General features: G+C 41.1%; 1 protein-coding gene across 9 annotated transcripts in view; it reads left to right on the top strand.

The window, feature by feature from the left end:
• BLNK (B cell linker) overlaps nt 1–22139 on the top strand; it is a 545638-nt gene that overhangs the window by 276742 nt on the left and 246757 nt on the right. Inside the window, exon 1 of one of the 9 annotated variants that reach the window (XM_069239785.1) lies at nt 1120–1349. The exons of 6 other annotated variants lie outside the window; for them this stretch is intronic. In XM_069239785.1, the coding sequence (XP_069095886.1) occupies nt 1303–1349 (47 nt within the window). In that variant the 5' untranslated portion in view covers nt 1120–1302. Of the gene's footprint in view, nt 1–1119; nt 1350–22139 lie in introns of those variants that run through there. 2 more of the 9 variants (XM_069239786.1, XM_069239788.1) reach the window with 2 other exon arrangements.

The raw sequence follows: 22139 nt of genomic DNA on the forward strand, positions 1-22139 counted from the left end.
TAAGTGCATTTACGACACTATTTAAGCATATGTCGGCTAAGATTATTCACCATTAACTGTCCAGCTTGCCTACATCTGCCAACTATCACCTTGTCATACAATCACTTTGCGAAGACCACCAGGAGAGATCATTAGCTTTTACCTTTAAAGTGCTGGCTTTAAAACAAGTTCCTTGGAACTCTAATTTCAGAGCCCGACTTCTGTTTTATACATAAGCGTTCATTGTTTCGCTTTTAGGGCCTTATGTACGAAATGTTTTTCCCATTCTGTGTTAATGGGAAAATGTGTTAGCACATATGGGCCTTAAGCCGACACACTTCTTTACAGACCAGCCCCTTGACACAACCACTTGGTTCTACGAGTGTGCTACTTAAATGCTCGTATTCATCCATGATGACAGAGAGACTTTATTACAGAAAATGTCGGGATATTATCTGACCGCAGCGAGAGAGGTCTGGGTACAGTGCTTAGAGCCAGGGCCTCACTCACTGCTCTCCGGGACAAGCTAGAATTTGGTGAAATTTGACAATGGGAGAAACAATTCTGATTATTCAAAGGAGCCCTGATGTATTGTGCTTTTAAAACTCAGGACCTCGGGCTCAAACGGTTTTAGGATGATGAAGATGTATATAGAAGTTTGATGCAGTTGACATATAACTTTTGCAGTGGTAGACTGCACATAACTTCAAAAAATAATGTAGAGATATGAAAATCAGATGTAATACCAAATTGTTCCAATTAAAATGAAAAATATACATTTAAAATAATGTGGAACGTACTATAACTGTACTTTGCATTCCCTCATGTTAACAGGGCTCGCGAAAATAAAAGAGGCGAAAGAGCTTCAGCCTGTTGCTCTGCCCTCCTGTCAGGCACCGTACGCTACTGGTGCATAGCAAAAAAAGAATCTAGCAGCACAAGAAGCAGTAACAGGAAATACTGCCATAATTCCTTGAGACGCATCCCATTCCCTTTGACCAATAGAAAAGGCCGCCTTGGCCGGCTCATTTGCACATGCCCTGGCATAGGTTCCAGCTTGAAAGGTACAATCCGTGAGGAGGGTAAGGCGGGCCGATGACGTCACGCGCCTAAATAGGAACACGAAACCTGGACTTGAGCGCACAAGTTTTACTTCTCATGATAGAGTGTCTGATCACACGCCGTAAACCTGCACTCGGGGAAGATGTAACACGTGCCAGGCTGCTTGATTTAACCGAGTGATCCTGCCAGCCCCGCGCGCACGGAGAGTAAGCCACCAATGGTCATCTTCAAGGGGAGCTTGGAATCTTTTCTGCAACGAAAATGGAAAAAGTAAACAAAATTACGGAGCCAGTACGCCACACTTTCGGGTGAGACATTTCGTTACTATGGCTTGCTTAAAATTGAGAGTTCGTCTTTGCCTGTTGGTCCAGTTTCCAGTGTGCTCTTAAAGCCGAAGTCAGCTCAACAATATAGCATGGCACATAATTAGGACGGTTCTCTCTGCAATTGGTTTAAAAGTAAAACGCAAGAAAACTGCACCTGTTCGTGGTCCGCCTCTCACAGGGAGCAGGAACAGAGGCAATATTCACAGACGTCGATAAAGGAGGGCAACTTCCTGGTTGCTAATAGGCGCCTCTGTTGTGGTGTAATCCCGGACAAAAAAAGAGATATAAAAAAGTTACCATGAAAACGTTTTTAAAAAAAAATGCCATCCAAACAGGTTATCAAAAGGTGTACAGAAGACTTAGTAAATATAGTCGATAAGATGGATTCAGGTTTATTACTTTCGTAGGAGAAATCTTTAGTGAAAACCTTTCCTCTTTGTATTGTGAGGTTTTGAAGTTCAGCGTTATTTACACGAGGTGGTCCGGGCGGTGCGTTGCATATGTGTGTTTTTTGGCTAGACAGGAAGAGTCTTTGTCCAATGTTCAGGGTTTTGTGTGGCTGTGACACAAGCCGCGAGGAATGTTGTAACGTGGTATCTACAAGAAAGGGAAAGAGAATTCACTTTATGACGACATGCGTGGCATATTTATTTATTTATTTATTCCGGGTTTTCTATAGTGTGGACATAATGTCCCTACCCTCCATGGCGTTAGTTCGCTTGACAGAGAAAAAATAGTATGTTACCGTACTGTAGTCGTATTAATGTCCATTTAAATGAGTTTCGTCCGTGTATACACACCATAAGAATGCGAGGCAAGAACATACCACTTAAGGTTTAAATACCAATAGAAGTCCTGGTAGCTCTTCTGAAGGGTTTACAACGCTAAAACCTACGTTCATGGCCTATACAGTGAAGAATGCAATAGTGTCACTGAGGAAGCGCTAACTGTTTCGCAAGTAGGTCACCGCTCAGTCGGCTCCCGAGGGAAGTGAAAGAGAGGTCCTACCTGAAACCTAAGGAAATGTCCTTCCAGATCGTCGGAAGGAGCGCTGAGAAGGAGTGCGTGAAGGGGTGGGTGGCGGCGAAGTGTTTCCAGGTGGAGATTGTCGCTGCTGCAGACGTGTCTTCCGCCACATGCCAAATTCAGTTTTCTTTTTCAGAGAGCGGAGTGAGTTAAGTTCCAGTGCTTTGAATATGATGCAGAAGGGCCTAAAAGCACAGGTGGCTTGGAGAGGGAGACGTTTGAGTTACGTGCTGGCCTTGGGATTTAGTCGTATTTTGTCAGAGAACTTCCACGGGAACCGAAAATCTATATTCCTGTTCTGAGATGACCTTTGCCTGGACGACTTGTTTTAGATCTTCTTTGAAGATAAATCTGTGTATAGTGTCTGAAAAAATGGGAAAGGTTCTTCTGACGTAACTGGAACTGTAAAAATCACTGCAAATAAACACAAACAAAAATGAAAAAATAAATAATATTGGTGTCTGCCTTAAAGCGGAAACATATCTTTCAAGCAAATTGTTAATATTAGCATTTCTGAAACAACTGTTTTTGAGGTCTGACGTTAAGTAGCATTTTTGTTCAAGTAAGTCCTACCCATTAAAATTGTTAACTGTATTTGAAGCCTCTTGTCAAGGCATCCCTGGTGTGTTGTGGCATATGAAGCTCGTACATGCACGGCCTGGGAACAGTTTAAATACTACCTATGTAAAATGAGAATTGTGCTGGGTAAAAAGAGAGGTAGTTCATAGTAAAGTGATAATTTATCCATGCGTAAATAGTAAATGAGACACAAACGTAAATAAAAGTGAAGTTTATATGTGTAAATGTGTGATAACTGTCAGTATTGTATGCACACCTATGTTCCGGCAAGCATTACAAAAGTGGACATGCACAGGGACGTGTCACAAAATTGGTCAAGGTCAGCTGATGCAAATTTGCTCACTAGATACAAAGAAGTTAAGTTAGGAAGCTAAGTTTAGAAAAGCACATGATGTGTCCGTGCGAGCATCAAATATACCCAAAAAAGAACCGTGGGAGTGGGAAGAAGGAAGTGCAAACCAAGTTAGTACAAAAGGGTGCCTTGTATGACAAAAATAATAATTTCACAGAAAAAATTGGCACAAGTAAAAAATAACAATATTTCTGTTTTGCTGTACATGCAATTTGTCTGTACCTGCTGAATCAAAAAAATAATTAAACATATATATGTGGGTGTTTATGTGTGCATGCTTATGGGTGTGTTTGTGTGTAGTAGAATATTCATCAACTATAGCTCACTATATGGGCATGTTTGTGAATTGGGAAAAATCATAAACTATGCACCTGATCAGTGTAACTTGCCTTTTGTCCCATTAACACACCTTTTCACCAAACCACAATGAAGCGGCCCCAAAGGGTTTGAAGGTATATTGTCAGGGGCATAGCATAAGCCCTTGCAGCCTCATAAATGCCTGGAGGGATCCTCAACCTCCAGGGACTATGATTATCCATGAGATATGTAGTGCCAGGTGCCCCTTTCCACATTCTGCAGGGAGGCCCCACCATTTTGCTTTAGTCACTTCCTCCTGTCACCACACAAAAGAAGCATTGCATGACAATGAGAGTTAAAACTGCAGAACTGTGAGCAACTTCCCTCAGATCACACATGGTGGGAGGAGGGCACGAGGATGAGCCACAGTCTCTCGGCCAGAAGAAATGACCGCAGCTTTGCCCTATCCAGGCCGGAGACAACATGCCCGGACATCAGCGAGCAATCACGGCAAAGCGAGTGCAGATTACTCATGGACCATACAACCCAGAATTACAAGGCGAGCTGGCTGTGTGTGTTGTTCACTACAGTTTTCATTCGTCATTCCTGGCAGAACCGATTAAAGTGCAGCATGATGCAGAAAGGAGCCTGTGATGAGATATAACAGCAAATTAAAGGATTGCTGCCTTTCAGCAGGCGCAGTGGTCGTGGCCTTCTAGCTACACATCCTGGTATATAAATGTCAGCGTCACGTGACCCTTTCAACCTTGCAGTGCAGCCAGGCGATCCCTTTAAAGATGATACTCAGCGTTTATGTGTTGCTCAAGCCTTAGTGTAACACAAATAACGTTGTATTTAGGCCTGGGTAAAAATCCTGCTGCTTCGGCGCAGTCTCACTTAAAAAATAAATGATGCCATTACGCTATGTGCCATAATGTTAGCATGAGAGCACAGGAACAACACAAACGACCAGAAAGCAAGTGGCCGTTGCTCTCAGCAGTGCATCATCGCATCTGAAATGGACAGAAGGGTGCATTTCATGCTAAAATATATTGTGAAATGTCAGGTTTTGTGTATTGCATAATTTCACAAAACAATTGCACGAAGTTGTGCTTGCTGCATCTAATTTGGGAGACTCCTTTGTGTTCCTTACTATTCCCTGCCCACAAAAGGAAGAGTGCGGCGCCAGTAGGAAATGTAATGCTGCTGAATTGTTTGCAGAAAATCACTGACACACAGCAAATGACATAGAAAAGATTACCAGTCAACTGCATGTCTAAGAGACCCCATGGAATAGTGCGCACGGTATAAATGTAGTCAGTCAGTTTAACACAAGGGCACTAGCAAACCTTTTCCAAGGGCCAAAATGTTTGGTCTGTGGCGTAACCAAGGGCCACACCGATGCCAGCATGGTGGCAGTGAGGGCGTTGGTGTGTTAGGTGGGCGTAGGGGAAGAAACCATGTACATCTAGTGGCTGAACTGAATCGCACAATGTGGAACTAGAAAACCTGGGATCAATCCCAGCTTCCCCACTTGACCAATTTGTGTGATCCTAGGCAATTGCTTTATTTCACTTTCCCTCCTTGTTCTTATTAGATATGAGGACCTCAAAATGCATGCCTTTAGGATGTCAGCTGTACAAACTGTCTCCTGTGTTTGAGTTAATAAAATATAATGTTGTTCATGTCTAGCAGTAACCCCACCAACCCAAAGGGCGCCCATAACAACTGACTTGCCTCTTAGGTTGCAATTGACATTGTTGAGGGAAGGGAAGAAGCACATATGCTTTCAAATTCATGTTTGAAAACGAACATTTCTCCATGCAGTTATATAATCTGATTCACTAGGGTGAAACGGTTCTGAATGTTAATGAAACTCACTTTTTGAATTTTAAAGAGACTTCATCATATTTGTACATGTTTTCTGCAAGATGTCTTTACAAATGAAGGTGCTCTGAAAGTTAGGTTGCAGGAGACCCTAGTTTCTTAATTTTTTTAACTGCAATAACGTTTTAAGTAAATGCTTTCCTGTTTAGCTAACATCCACTGAGTATAGCTGGTCTAATACTATGAATAGCAACTTGAATACAATCTGTCACGCAGCGCTCGTAGTGGCCAGAAGGCTACATGCCAATAGGCTATAAAACTCCACAAATAAATACATGTAGCGGTGTATTAGTCACAAGAGTGCACGTCACTGTTATGGCCACGGAAAATGCTATATTGACAGTAAACGAAGTTGTTCATTCTTACATCAGGTAAGCACAGAGTGGGTTATTGAAGACACCACTCCCATAATGCACCTCATCTATTCTTAACGGGATATCTCCATTAGCCCCGTTTAAATTTCAGTGCGAGGGCCTCAAATTGGCAGTCGGGTTATTTGTGCTGCGTCAGATTGTTACAAATGTAAAGTTAAATTCGAATGTGATGTTTAGCTCTAAAATGGCAGTTGCTGAAAGAAAATGTTTTGCAAAAACAGCCTAAGCGGCAACTGGTATTATTCCGTTGAAAATACCTTAATCATAAGTGGAGAAAATAAATTAAAAGCTGTAGACGGAACATGTACATAAGGTGTTTAAAATTCTTATTTGGTCCCTGCGATGTTTTCTTTAATCACTAGGATGGGATACGTACCTCTTTTACTCAATGACTGTTTTCACTCGTTTGCGTTTTGCAATGACCTGAGTCTGTCCCTTTGCCTGAGCCGTGAAATGGCTCACGATAATTTGAAATGTTCTGGGCTGTACTGCCCAGAAAGGCTAACACCTACCACATGCTTTCATTGTTCATGTCACAACCTAAGGTCCAGTTAACACATTCAGAAGGAGTAGCTTCTGATGCTCAGTGCTCCTTTCTGTTCAGGTTTTTTAAATTGTAGCTGCCTGTTTAAAATTGCTCAGTAAAAAGTATTGAACCTAATAACAATTGAGGGAGCTCACAGAAATAGGGTCTATTTAAAACCGGGATGCACATTTTAAAGGCAAACAGGCACATTTTTTATCAGAAGTGACAGGGCAAATAGAAATAGCATTTCTGTGCATGGCGCTGCATTTCTAGGCGGAGGGCCATTTGCTTGTCATTTTGGTGTTCTGATGGGTTGGGTGGACTTTGATTTGTGTCTGGAAGTGGCTTGAGCACCTCTGTTGGAGACAGGATTTTCTTCACTGTCATGCGGTCACCAGAGTTCCCCTCGTGTTTTTTCTCCTTATGTATCCGTCTTCTCTTTTGTTGAAGGTCTCTTCTACGCCCCCTGTCCCTTAACCTCTACAGGCTTATGCTTTTCTTTCCTTCTTTTCCGTCAGTGTTTTTTTCATTTGAATATTGAGAAAGCTTTAAGTGGAGAAGAGCCCAAAAGCACTATCAGATCCCGGAAAAGAACTTTTGTTTACAAATTATGGGAAGCACAGATGGTAGTGCACTGTACCTTAATGTGATCAGTATGGTGAGCCACAGTCTGGACACTCTGAAGTTGGGGGATGTCAGGTGTTAGTAAAGGATTCAGTCCAGCTGTGATTCACTGCATTCAGTGAGAGCATACGAGATTCCATTTTATCATTAGTGTGCTGTATTTTACACACCTGAAACACGCCATTTAAATAGGTGTTGATTCCTAATTCTAGCGTTATACTGGGACCAGTGACATGAACGCAAATTAGTCTCATGCCATGTGTGACACCTTCTGCTAGTCCTGAGTTGTTATTGAACTGTACGCTGCATTCTGGTACTTCTAGTTTCACTTTTAACTTGGTATGCATGGTGGTAATATTGTATGCATGGTGTTGGAAATTAGCCTCTTGTATGTGGTGTAACCCAGATGTTTGTCTTGGCAGTTTCTGCTGGCTGTAGAACTCTGTGCACGTTACCCCTGCTAACCATGAGTACAGTGTGTGTGCCTTGTGTTTCAACATAATGAAATAGGCATACTCCTAACTGGCATAGTTAATTTCCATAATATCCCCTACTATATGTTACGAAGTGTATCCAGGACCAGTAAGTTACATGTCACAAGTATACTGCTGCACCCATTGTGCCATCCACTACAGTGTAAACATGACTGCCGGTCTACCCTCTGTAGCGCCACTGAGCAGTTGTAAACTACAAATTAAATCTGCCAAAATAACCACTTTTGATGGTCCTAAACATTCCTTTGAATTATTAATAGGTCACCCCTAAGTAGGCCATACTGCCCAAAAGGCAGGATGCATAGTATTGAAAAGTTGGGCAAACTTTCTGCCTTCACCCTTCTGTTTTGCTGAATTTGTTTTTGTTGGTATTAGGACATGGTGCACTTTACCACTGCTAGTCAGTGCTAAGGTGCTCGTGTTCCCTCCCTAAAATATGCCTTACACCTAATTGACATAGTTTTACTTAAAAACCATTACTAAATTGGTATACCATATACCTAGGGCCTGTATATTAAATTCTACTAGTGGGCCTGTAGCACTTGTGCCACACACTTAAGTAGCCCCTTAAACATGCCCCGGGTCTGCAATTGATGTCTGAATGCCGTTTTAAACTGCTAGTTTGACTTGGCAAACTAACCCCCATGCCAAGCCTTCAACTCACCTTTTTGTGAGGTATGTCACCCCTAAGGTAGCCCATAGGCATGAGCTATTAAGTTTTACATGTCTAGGTAGTGAAAACCCCCAAAATTTGTTTTTTTCACTTCTGTCAGGGCTACCTCTTTGACGGGATAACACTAGGTTTCCTTAATACATTTAATACGTGCTAACATGTGATTGGGAGAAAGTAGGACTTTCACATTTGGTATCTGATAAATTGTAATGTAAAATCCTCTTTAATGGTAAATACATATTTTAGGTTACAATTTAGAAAATTCTACTTTTAGAAATTATACTTTTTGTGCCCTAACTATTTCGCACCTGCAGCCTGTTCCAAGGTTACATGGCTGATTGTAGTTAGTAGCTGGACTTTGTTTATTCCTCCCAGATATCCATACAATAGGGGTATTAGGCGTGCCTGAATAGGTCATCACTAGCAGGATTTGGGGGGGGGGGGCAGAGCTTGGTACAGCCCCACTAGCAATTCAATAAGCTATGACCTGCCTTTATGCAAATAATTTCACATCAGTGCATTGTGCCTGCAGCCATGCTGGAGCCAGAGCAAAGGAGGTAGGAAATTAACTTCAATGGGAATTTTCTAGAAACTTCTACTTTAAAGAAGACACCAGTTATAAAAATAGGACCCTCAGACTCACACTTGAGTTCACTTTCTGGACCTGTTGTGGCCTGTTGTGTTCTTCAGAGGACTGATTTGCTGCATCTGGAAGAACTGCTCTTCTGCCAGCCTTGAGACCTCAGAGGCCTGCCCTGCTGTTTGAGCCCTGTTCCACCGCTTGAACCCATTATTACCAGGGTGGCTCGATCAGAGCCTCGGGGACAGAAAAGGCTCCAACCATTTTGAACCCACACCAGGGCCCAGCTTGAGTGAGGCCTGACCCTACAAACAGTGCCTTTCTTGTTCTAAACCTTCGGAAGTGTTGCTATAAGTCCCCAGATAGCCAAAATCCACAATGTAGTTGTTGGAAAATTTTAGGCTAAAAACTGCTTTGCCAACCGAGAGGAGACAGCGATCAACCTGCTTGTCTATCTGCCCAAGGTGCATCGCCGGTCAGCCTGACTTTGCAGCAGCTCCTGGAGCGCTCTTCTCCACAGCAGCAAATCCTGTTCAGTGGTCCTTCGCAGAAGGAGTATCCGGCCTAGTGCAACACTCATTGGCTACACCCTCGTCCTACTGGAGATTTTCAACATCCAAAAGGAGACTAAGGGCCTCATTATGAGTTTGGCGGTCCCACCACGTGACCAACAAACTTGCTGGAAGGGCGCCACTAAAATGGCAGTGGCATCCCAGCATATTACAATGTTCTCACCGGGATGACCATTGAGAACATTGTAATACGCTGTTCCCACCGGGTTGCCCGGCGGGAACAGTGCAATGATATTGGTCTCGGCTCCTTGACCAATATCGTAGCACTCCAGCACCCTCATGCGCATTCCGACAGTGCTGGGCAGGGCCCCCCCCCCCTGGTTTTCCGCCAGCCTTTCCATGATGGGGTCACCACCATGGGAAGGCTGGCAGAAAGCTGAGTTGTAATCAGCCAGGTGGCACTGAGTACAGCACCGCACTGGCTGAGTACAACTCAGGCAGCTGCCACCACGTCGGGAAACATGTTCCTGGCGAGGACGGTGGTCCTTAGGTGGGTCCGCCTGCCATGGTTGCAATGTGGCAGTCGCAACGCTTGGAGAGCGGCAGTCTGACCGTCACCTAGAGTGTGGCAGTCCTCGGACCACCACACTAGTAATGAGGGCCGAAGTCCAAAAGTGGAAATTTTCACTGCAACTTCATCCAGAGCCTCCTCGATGACGACCCCTCCTTTTTGAACCACGCCTGCAGGCTTGCCTGGCTGAACGTAACCTTCTCAAGACATTTTTGCTGAATTTTCTTCTAAGTCCAAAGGTAAGCACTGACCTGACCCAATCCACTTCTTGGATCCAGCTCATGTTCCACTGCGGTCTGGTATATTTTTCGACTTTGACTCACACTCGTGCGACTAGATGTCTGTGGTTGGTGCTTTGACCTTTTAGGCGCTAGTTTAACTTAAAATTTAAAAAAATCAGAATTCTTGTTCTACTGATGGGATTTTTGTTGTTTTGTTCTCAAATAATTTATTAAAATTGACTCTATTTTTTAAGTTTTTATTTTTTATTTTTCTTGTGTTGTGTTTCCACTTTATTGCTGTCTGTGTGGTGCATAAATACTTTACACATTGCCTGTATATTAAGCCTGACTGCTTTGCATGGAGCTGCCAGAGAGTTAAAGCCAGGTTAATTTAGTGTCTCCAGTGGTTCACCATGACAGGGGTTGTGGCTATTGCTTGAGCAGGATTAACACCCTACTAAACCAACAACCCAATTTCTCACAATATCAATGTGCAAGTGCCCAAAGCCTATCAATTTCTGTAGATAGGTATCAAAGTTTTTCTGACCGGTCCGCCCAAGTGGCCCTGAAGTTGAAGTCTGTTGGGAATAGCCCCTTGCAGAACGAAAAATAAAATGAAGAAGAGAGCAGCCATGTTATCTCTCATCTTAGCTAAGCATATTAGAAGTGATTAAGTAGCTGAACCCCTAAGCCCAATGCTGGGTAATTGAATGAGAGATCTTGAGGAACTGACCAGTGACTGTAGACAGTCTGTGCAAGACTTGCCGTATCTCTCTAGCCACGTGGTACTTGAATATGTGGAAAATGATGTCATTGTGAGGCTATAAATAACTGAGTGGATGCTCAGGTGTACAAGCTGGGAAGGTACAGCAACACAGCACCACTGAGATGTGCACCTTGCACTGTAATGTGACATGACATTGTGACATCCTGCTCCTTTCCGTCTGTGATTGGCCTTTGATTTGCCAAATATGTGATGTTTCCATGCCTACCTGTGTTCCTCTGTCTATTTGTTTTATTTTTAAATACCAAATGAATTCATTGATTTTAAAAGTAGTACTAATTAATTAATTTGTAAATTTTTCGGGTCATTATGAAAACGTGTCCTCTACATTGCCAGCTATCCAAAAGAGTCCATATTTACATTTCATGGCATGCATGAAAAGTCCCATGCAATAAATTGTTCCACTGGCCAGTTCACCAAGATAAAGCAGATTTGCTGAAGCATTTTGAAATTGCTTTTGACTGGCAGTGCAATGATAATACGTATGACCCTTTATGAGTGGCAATATTAAACGTCATTTTTGATAACTAAGGTTGTGAGTGGTTCAAACTCCTTATATAACCATATTATGAAAGCAGATTATTGGAGGTGGCAATGTGTGACAACAGCGTGTATATTTATTTGTTGAGTTGTATTTTGTAGTGCCGATCATGTGTTATTTTTTATGTGTTGTTGTGTTCTTGTGTTGAGTTATGTGTTGTTGTGTTCTGTGTTATTGCTGTGTTGTGGGGTGGTTGCCGCATTGCGCTGTTTTTGCTGTTTTGTTGCGTTTTGTTTTATTGTATTTTTGCTGTGTTGTTTTAATTCTTTTTGTTGATCTGTTTTGTCACGTAATTGCTTTAGATATGCCAGTAAATGCTGTTACATTTCCACCCAGAATCAGAATATTACTTTCAATTTTCAGTGCCAAACAATTTACCACTGTCTAAGGCACCAGTCAGCCCAAATCTCTGGTAAATAAAATAAAACAATAATCAATAAAATCCGTAAGGCTTAAACAAGAGCACAATACTACGTTAACACCGATGTTTCAAGGTGGTTGCCATGGAAACTTTGTATGCCTAGTTTTGAAATTGCACTTTGTTGAGCTACAGCATTTTGTCTGTTATTTCCTCATACCTACCTCTTAAGGCCCCCAGAACAAAAAAACAAGCCGTAACAAGCCACAGGACTGGCCTAAGCAAGATGGTGTTATGGTTATTTATTTAAGTTTTTCCTGCAAACAAATGCTATAAAAATAAAAAAAATCCCCTCTTAAACACGCAGACAATTTGATTTTTAATTTTAAGTGGAGTAGATGTCCTATTGGCTTTGTTTCACTGTTCCTAAAGCCATAGTTTAAACTCACAAAGCTGACTAAACAATAAAAAGTGCAAAGAATGGAGAGAAAAAGCCAAAATACTTTTTATTTATGTCCCTGTACATCAATAGAAGCTATTCTTCTCGAACTGAACAACCAGAACTCCAGATCTCGAATCACTGTAATGTTTAATGATGGGGACAATTGTTTAAATGTTATTCGGCTAAACTAAAATACTTTACCATATAGATCCACTGTTATGTGTAAGTATGTTTGTTTATACGACATGAACATTGAAAAAGGCCTTCTTGAAAGTAAGATGATAGGGATTTTATTTTTATTTGTTTAGCATGTGGTGTAACTTAATTGTTTGTGAGCGCTGAAGCATATTGGGCAGATGTAAAAAAAACATATTGTGATTACAGTGATCCTGCACCCAGGTAGAAGAAGATGTGTAAGGTTGGTACATGGCAGATCAGAAGCATAACAAACATGAGATGGCGGTAACGTACGCACGGATTATTTGTTGGTTTAATAGTGCGCACAGCAAGCTCAAGGGGTTTCCTGGAGCAAGAAACAAATCCGGTAGGGTGCGAGGAAGAAGAAAAAGCTCAAAATAACTATGTCTTCAGGCCTTTGCATTAGGCCAGTAACATTCTACAATTTGTTAAAGCTTCTGGGCGAGCAATCCACAATTTAAGACCAAGGTAGGAGAAAGAGCATCATTTCATGCGAGAGAGGTGAAACCTCGGTACCCTAAATAAGGAAAGTAAAAGAACAAAGAGAACATGCAGGATGATATTGGCTCACCAATTCCTGAATACATTGTGGTGCCATGCCTGGTTTGATTTTAAACATGTAACATAATGCCTGGAACTCGATGCGTTTCAAGACTTTAAGCCAATGCAGTTCCCGAAACAAATGGGAAACTGACGCAGATTTAGGCAAATGAAAAATCAATGTGGCAGAAGCATTTTGGACTATTTGAAGGCGATGAATGGTTGTCTTGTCAATGCCTAAATAAAGTACACTGCCGTAATCAAGTCTAGATAAACTCAAGGCCTGGACTACGGTCCTCTAAGCTGCATGCAGAATTAACCAGATAATCTTTCTCAGCCATCTGAGAACAGCAAAACAAGAGGCTGTAATCCTGGTTATCTGTTGTTCCATAGACAGCATATCATCAATCAAAAATCAAATTTTTACCTTTCTGGATGGAGTGGGTAGAACTCCAAAGTCAGCCAGCCAATGTCTAGGACCCCAAGCAAGGGGTTCTTTCCCAGGATCATGACCTCAGTTTTATCTCCATTAAGTTTAAGGGAGTTCTTATTCATCCAGCTAGAGATAATACTCAGGCCCCAATTCAGGGATGAGGAGTCCAGACCTTGATCTGAAGAGATAGAAAAAATAATCTATGTGTCAGCCACAAAGGAAAAAAGACTGAGCCCACAGCTCAGTATAAGATGTGCCAGAGAACGAACATAAATGTTAAAGAGCCATGCGCTTAAAACTAAGCCTTGAGGGACTCCAGAAGTCAAGACCTGAGGCGAGGATTTGGTATCTGGCTAAAAAACTTGGAACATATGGTTTGTCAGGAGTTAAATCAGCTAGCTCACAGCTGAGCCTTCAAGACTGAGAGCCTTCAGTCTGTCCTGTAAAATGGAGTGGGACACAGTATCGAAAGCTGCACTCAAGTCTAACAAGATGGGTGTAGCAGTGCCTCCACTGTCCAGATGTTGTCTCAGATATTCTGTGACACACAGCAAAGCAGATTCTGTGCTGTGGCCAGCCCTGAAAACAAACTGTGATGGGTGGAAGAAGCTATTAGCCTCAATAAAGGTAGTGAGTTGGGCATTAACATGTTTTTCTTTTATTTTAGAAAAGACCGCCAGCAAAGAGATGGGTCGATAATTTGCCATAAAAGAAGAGTCACTTTTTACAGTAGAGACAGAACCATGGCATGTTTCCATCTCAACTGTATCACCTCATCCAATAGTGAGGAATTAAGGATCTCCATTATCAAAGTTAAACACTTTGAGTCCAGCAGTTTAAATTTGCTGGGAGGTAAGGTATCTAGTGGTGAACCAGATTTAATGGGTTGAATATATTTTAAAAAGAAGTATACTCAAAAAGAGGCCAATCCTTCAAGTTAGTGTTTCAATTCCTATCCAAGATAGCATGGTTGGATTCTTCCATAGCTGAATTCCCTGGGTCCACAGATCTGTCAAGAACCGGTTACAGAGTTACATCAGATTTCAAAGACACATTCGCTAGTTGTACCTGAATATTTTCAACTTTTTTAATGAACAAGTCATCATACTGACTTTGTGAGAGTCACAAAATAGGGGAGTCATTACTAACATCATCTAGTTGTTTCACCACTTCAAAGAGAGTACTGGCACAGTTTTGAGCATTATTAATTGTTTCTGTGTAGAAAGTAATACAAGCAAGTTTACACTGAGCATGATAGGTTTTCATAGACTCACAATATTTATTCTTTACCTCCTGCGTAAAAGATTTCCTCCATTGTCTTTCAAGCCCTTTTTCAAAGCATAGGTGAACCAAGATGCCGGGGGATAGTCCTAACTACATGTTTAGTATTCATGTGTTGAGAGACATTGATGGCCTCAGTGAGCCATAAATGAATCGTATCGTGGTCCAGATCAGGCTAATCCACTAATGACGGTTGGCTAATAAGTAACTGTTCGTTCAAAGTTGAAATATTGAGTTTAGACCACTTTCTATATTTCACTTTAGAATTAGAGCGGGTTGTTAGAACTAGAGACTGGACCACCAATTTAAAAGGTACCGCATAATCGCCTGACCAACAAAGTGGCAGCAGAGAGCCAGTTAGCAGATCCTTTGTATTGGAGAAGATGGGGTCAAGGAGGTGTCCTGCCTCATGAGTAGGCACAGAATTTAAAAGTACAAGATTGAGGGCAAAGAGGTCCTCAATAGAAAAGGGACATACACTGTTTTGAACATCTTCTATTAAGATCCCCAAGTAGAATAAAATTAGAAAATTTCAGAATAAATGGGGACAAAAGATCAGGTAGAGTGGTGTACCACTTTCCTGCATAACCCCGGGGGGGCGGTAAATCAAAGCTCCAGAGAGTGTAGTTTGATGGGTGAGAGAGAGAGTGAAGAACTGAGCTTCATAATCGGATATCTTGCTTCAATTTCACAAAAAAGCTCTTTTTTAAAAACAATGGCAATGCCACTGTTTATCTTCCATGTTTATCTAATCTCAGAAGAGCAAAATTAGTTGGTAGAGATGCAATTATATCAGGCACAGACTCAGAATGTAGTCATTTTTCTGCGGGAAAAACAGCATCTGGATTAAAATCACAAAAAAAGCTAAAAAAATTTTGCTGGTGCTTAAGGAGAGTGACAGTTCAAACTGAAAAATTGAAATGTTCTCTCCACTGCCTTATCCTGACAAGTACTAAATCTTGCATCCAGATTAGGGATATGAGTCAGGTTGGCCTTAGAATATTGCATACGCCTTATTAGCAGTAGAGCAAACAAAGTTGCAACAGTTACAGCTGAAGGGGTCAGACTAGGGATTAATTACCTGGCAGCTCTCACCAGGTACTGGCCGCATAATTTTTAAGTCTGATGCAGTATAAAATACTCTTTTTGACTGTAGGGGACCAGGGTTTCTGGCCCCTTGCCCCGGCCGAACACAGGCGGGTGTAGACGGGCTTGCCTTTGGCGGCTATCGGCGCATCCACTGCAAGTTTGCTCCCTGGACATCTTAAATAAGGACTTGTGGTTGGGAACTAAAATGCAGACCCTCAAATGTGGACCAAAAATTGCTGCCACCGCAAAGAAACAGAGAGGCAACTAGACTCATGCTAAACTCCGTAGTCCTAGTGAAAAGAACAGTCAGCATTGATAAAGGCCTCTGTGCAACCCGCCTGGTACTAACCTAAGAATACAAGTCACAAAAGCCCCAAATGCCCCGAAACCAAAGTTTTAAAAAAGCACCATAAAATTAATTTTCAGCCCTCATGAAGCGTCCAAATTACAAAGTAAAAACTTAAAGATGGGCACAGATTCTAGAAGTAGAGCGCTAACAGACACCCCAGCCAGGCGCTGCACGTTTGCTCCCGGCCATCTTAAATAAGGCCTTATAGTTGAGAGCTAAAATGTTGGATATGTTGTGGCAACAGCAAATATGTGGATAGATTTGCACGATGTAACTAGCTGGCATCACTGCAATGCATCTGCCTAAAATAAAAACCCCATTTCGACTCTGGGGTGTATGCAGGGTTGGAAACCAACATGAAACTAAAGATTGGTGCTTATGATGCTGGAGTAATGATGTGGTTTAAAAACAGCTTTGTTGCTTCACAACATTATCCCCATCTGCCTTTCTGTTGCTGATGCCAAGTCAGTCTCTGCTGGACAGTGTATAACAAATGGCAAGTGGCAAGTGGCAATGTGCCATGATATTTTGGACAAATAAGTAAGAATTATTTGTGTGGTGGGTGGTTTTCCATTGACTGATTCAGAACATGGTTCCATGCACGTTGAGTTATCATATCACTCCGTTAATTTTGTCAGTCAATCTGGGTCACTCGTTTCTGTGGGAAGTTCTTTGAATCATGGCAATTTCATTTTATTTGTGGTTTCATTTTAAGCAGCTTAAACTCAGACTCTTCTGAAAATGTGAATGGCGCCAAAAATGTAAAATCGAACTTAAGGTTAAAGTTTTTGGGAAATTTCTAATCTTAAATCCTCAAAAACAAAGTAAATTTAAACTAAAATGAGAAGGTATAAGATATGGGAGAAACCTACAGTCCTTGCTTTGCATATGATGGAGCACACCCAGAATGCCCATTCGCTGTGATCATTAAAAGAAAGGCCAAATAGAGAGAGAGATGACTTGGAGGGAATTTTGTGCACTATACAGTGCGTAATTTGTAAAAGAGTGAGTGCTGGTGCCCAAAGCGATGCTCAGATGCCCGCGGGTAGCACTATTACATGTCAGCAAGCTAAATACCAAGCTTGTGTAGTCCTGAATCCACCTCAAGCTCCTTTAATCCACTGCCTTACACGGCTGCCCCTTTATATGCCTCTTGCAGTTTCCTCCTTTCTCTTTTTGTGACGGTTTTCCGGTCTTTCTCTTCCTCCTTCCTTCCCTTCTGTGTATTTTTCCCTCTCCTGCGCTCCTGAACTGTCTGTTGAGAAAAAATAAGCGCCGGTCACCAAAAATGAGTGCCGGTGAACCCCACCGGCAACCACTGTCTCAAATGAATCGCTGATTCTATAAAAGCACAGTTTTTAGTGCTATGATCATTACATATTTTAGCCCATTGTCTACCACAGTGTGAGAGAGATGGGAGCAGTATTTGCTATTTTCTTTCTTCAGAAAAGGAACAGTTGCGGAAGTATGTTAAATATACCATTATTGCCAGAGGCTTGCTGGACAGAGCTAGGAACTATATTTTGGATATGGAAGGAACGATATTGAACTTCAGAATAACTTAGAAATATATATTTTCTAGCTTTTTCAAATGTCATTTTGAGATGCTATTCAACTGATTTTTCAAATTATGTTGTCATATAACCTTCCATGAGAGCACGTAAAGAATCACATTTGGAAATGTCTTTTGTATCTACATTTTAACGACCATTCAGTCTCTGTGTTCTTCGATAGGGTTTGATTGCCTCATCCCAAAATGTCCACCTTAAGAAACCAAGGATCTCATCTATGATGCGTTCAGTGAGTGTTTGAGAGTTTGGCTAATATTCCCCGTTAACGTGGAGATGTGTGATTTTGTTGTGCAGTGTTGGCAGTAGTATGCAGCTGCTTCCTAAATTTCTGCGGCCCTTGCCAGCTGGGTGATGGGCATCTGGGTGCCTGCAGTAATGTTTGGTACTTTTTCCTGTTAATGCATCTTTGTTGGCAAACATGGGCTGTGACTTCAAGCTTATAAGTAGCTGAAAAGGGCCCACGCAGTGCAGCGAAAACAGGCAAATGATTTGTCCTTTCTTTGTCAACTCGTGTCTACAGTATCAATAAACACCTGTCTTTTCCCTGTGCAATGTTTAAATGTAAAACAGACTGGGAACATATTTGATGTACCATCAACTACTAATATGAGAATTGTTCATTTAGATCTATCCCCTTTGTCAGTGATCAAGGTTGGGGCGGCAACCAAAACATGTTTGACAGCAGGGACTGAAGAAAGACTTTTCTGATCACTAAACAACATGCTGGAGACTTTGTGTACACAAAACGAAGGAATTGGGTATATATTTAAATATATACATATATATATATATATATATATATATATATATATATATATATATATATATATACATATATATATATATATTTCACACAGCAATGCACGCATCGCTGCCACTTCTATGCGGTCAGCTCGTGGAGGGGTGGCAAACCCCGAATATCCCAACAAAAAGCAAGTGCCCACTACTCGTAATTTCTAGAATAGTAGACCTTGTACCATGGCTCAATAGTTGAGCGTGCCTTATTTATTTCTCCAAATGGCAGAAAAAAACCAACGCGTTTCAGAGCACAAGCTCCTTGTTCACGAGTATAATCAATCAAAGCATTTTGAATGTCACAAATGTCTTGGAATATACTCCATTTTATTTGCTATGGCACAAAATAAACATCCACCCAACGCGTTTCGGAAACCATTGTTCCCTTGTTCACGGGATTTTATATATGGGGTTCGCGAGCCCGCCAAGGTCTGCTGTGTTTGGGCTCGGACGAAGCGAGGCTTAGTGGATTCGATATATATATGTAATATAAGTATATATTAAAGTTTATCCACCTCAGCTCCTTCCTTGAAAGTTTTTGGGTGATCAGTCAAGCAGGGGCCAAGAAAAAAGGGGGGAGGTCCCAAAATGTACAGTCTCCATGCATTTTCCATAGACTTCTTTAAGACAGGCTTTAGCAAAAACTGCTGGACGGGATTACACCAAATTCTGCAGGAAGCTGGATCTTGGTCCACAGACTGTGCCGTTTGTGATTTGGTGTAAATCCATTCAGAAGTTTTCGAGAAGTTCAGGGTAAAAAATAATTGTATATTTTGGCACTTGGGATCATAAAAGTTCAGAGAGCCTCCTGTGAGAGCACATAATCAAAAATGGATCCTGTGATTGGTCAAGAAGCCCAGTTTTCCTGTGAGCCTGTAGTGTCTTTGGACTGTGAGCATTAAGACCCTGTGGCAAAGGAGTGGACTCAAGGAAAGCAGATACGCAATCAATCTGGGAAGTGTTAAGGTGTGGTCTTTAACTATTACAGGATGTTGAGAAGTAAGTTGAATGTTGTACGCTGAGGAATAAAGACGTAAGATATGAGCTTTGAGTGTGACGTATTCTTGCAAAAGCTCCCAGTCCAGGGAGGACACGATAGAGCCTCCACCCTCTTGTCTGGGCAAAAGGCTCTCGCAAGTACGCAAATACTCTGATTAGCTGACGGTTGGAATGTTAGAAATTAAATGATGGCCATTACTGGTTACTGGGAAAAACAGGAGGTGTTGTGGAAATGAAGTAAAAAATCTATATAAGGGGGCCACAGAAGGTCATGCTGTCCCCCTAGATTTAGAGAGGAGGTGTCTAAGAGATAACTTCTTTGAAGAATAAAAATGTATATTGTTTTTAACACATTTTTATGATAGTTTGAAACTCTTGCAGAATCATGGAAAGTAAAAAAAGAGTATGTGAGTTCTCAATACACTCTACTAGTAGAAGTACACATTGTGGTCCTTTTTATTGAGAGGAAGTGTGTAAGAGATAAGTACTGTGATGAGTAGAAGGTTAATCTACTAAAAAAGTAACACACTTGCAAGACTCTTGCCGGGTCACAAAAAAAAAAGAGTGGGATATAGAAAATCTATCTCAAGAGAAAGTTTTCAGTACAGAGGCTTGTGTGTTTTAACAATCTAATACTCACACCCTAAGGCATAGAGCTATTAAGCATTAAATATAGTCTGAATGTTTGAGCTCACAAGACTCTTGAGAGACCTGGACAAATAAATGAGTGACAGGAGACGTTTGTGTGGTTCCACTCTTGTGATAGTCTCTCAGTTGTCAGTATTAACAAAAGGGATTTGTACAAGAAAAGTAATCACATAATGTAGCAAGATCCTTTGTGGTTAAGGAGTGAGTTGTGCAGTTACACATAGAACTGGATGCATTCCTTCATGTTAATAAGTACGATCTTGTTCCCTTCTGCAGTGAAGTGGACTCCATCTTGCCTATAAACTCCTGGCATATCAAACCAGATTTTGTTGTAATATATAGAGCCCATGCCATGTTGATGAAGAAATGCAGAAACTGTTTTATTGACATGATTTCAGGATTTCTCAGTCTTAGGGCAAAACTTTTCTGACCATTGCCATTTCTGCCTTTGAAACATATTAGAATATACAAATGGAGTTTGATGAAATAGAGACGTCAATTGTGAAAAGGTCTCCTTCATTTGGATTTCACAACACTTTTGATTTTGCCTAGGGCATTGCCACCACAGTGCACTGTGCCATTGGGACTGGGTGCTCCCAATCCAAATTGCCCTTAACAATTGGTAACAATGTATGCATCTTAAAACCTCTATGGCCAATCCCAGTTATATACAAGTTTGGATATCCAAGTTTCTTGTCAATACTACAATTAATGTCATATTCTGTAGCCTTTTGGCTGAAGCTGAGACCCATAATCCAGAGGCGAACCATGGTGCTGTATGAAGATCTCAGTCACAAGGGGAGTGCTCAGCAGACAGAGTAAGCTTCAGGAGCAATATGAAGTTATATGAGGGCAGAAAAAATGAGAGGGCAGCAAAATTATAAACGTAATTGATAGGTTTTGGCCGTTACAAAACTAAGTTTGGTTGTGACCAATTGCTGTCTGTATGGTGCACAGCTACTTGATAAATAGTATGGGCTTTTCTATTGGCTGATTTTAAACTTTGGTACAATCCCACAACAGTCTTGCGAGAGCCATGACTTGAAAAAAAAATACAACCATGTTTTATTCACTATTCTAGATTAGCATTAAATAATAAATTAATTTACTTTAAAAAAAAACTAGAAACTTACTGAAAGAAACAAAGGTTAAAGTAACATCATAGATAGGTGTAATAAAAACATCTGTTTTTGTTTACAAATAACCTTAGAAATAACCTTAAAAAAACAAAGGTTAAAGTAACGTTATAGTTATGTGAATTTCTCACTGATAATGTTATCGTTTTGAACTAAAAAACACAGAAATTCAACAGTTATAGTTATCAGCACTTACTATAAATTGCACCCGGCCATGCACTGCTTATGAACTCACGTATAACATCACTCATGACATGTTCTATGACATCATTCATGACATCACTGATGACATCTCAAATTACATTATTGAAGACAATACTGATGACATCACTGATGATAATACAATGTTAAATCTAGGTCCCTGGCTATAACAACTTCATGTTGTTCGAAATCAGTAGATGTTCATTAACTCCAGAACACGCCTGAAAATGAGAAACCCTAAAGTAGTACAATGCAGTCACTGTAAAACAAGAAATCTTCATGATTGCAGCCTGATCGCAAGTACTGTCTGCAACATTGATGACCACAATTCTCCAACTAAAATCTATTCAATTTGTTACATGTTCAAAATCTTTAGGAGTAACACTTTTGATAATCTAGAGCACTGAAAACTCTAATACGAAACCATCACCATGTTAAATGAACCTGTAATATTTCCCTGCAAATGATAACACTCGTATCTTGCAGATCAATAAAGTGAATTAAAGCAGTCAGGACGATAAACCTACATCCAGTTTAGAGTTAGTGGTAGTGTGTCCATCAAAATGGTGACATCATAAGACATGAGGGTCCTCGAAACAATCAGTCAGTTCCTGTGTACTCAGTAGGGACCACCCTTGATGATGAAACGCACAGAAGGGGCATACACTGGAACCACCACTGCCACAAATGA

The sequence above is a fragment of the Pleurodeles waltl genome, chromosome 6 (assembly GCF_031143425.1).
Source record: "Pleurodeles waltl isolate 20211129_DDA chromosome 6, aPleWal1.hap1.20221129, whole genome shotgun sequence".
Taxonomy (NCBI): Eukaryota; Metazoa; Chordata; class Amphibia; order Caudata; family Salamandridae; genus Pleurodeles; species Pleurodeles waltl.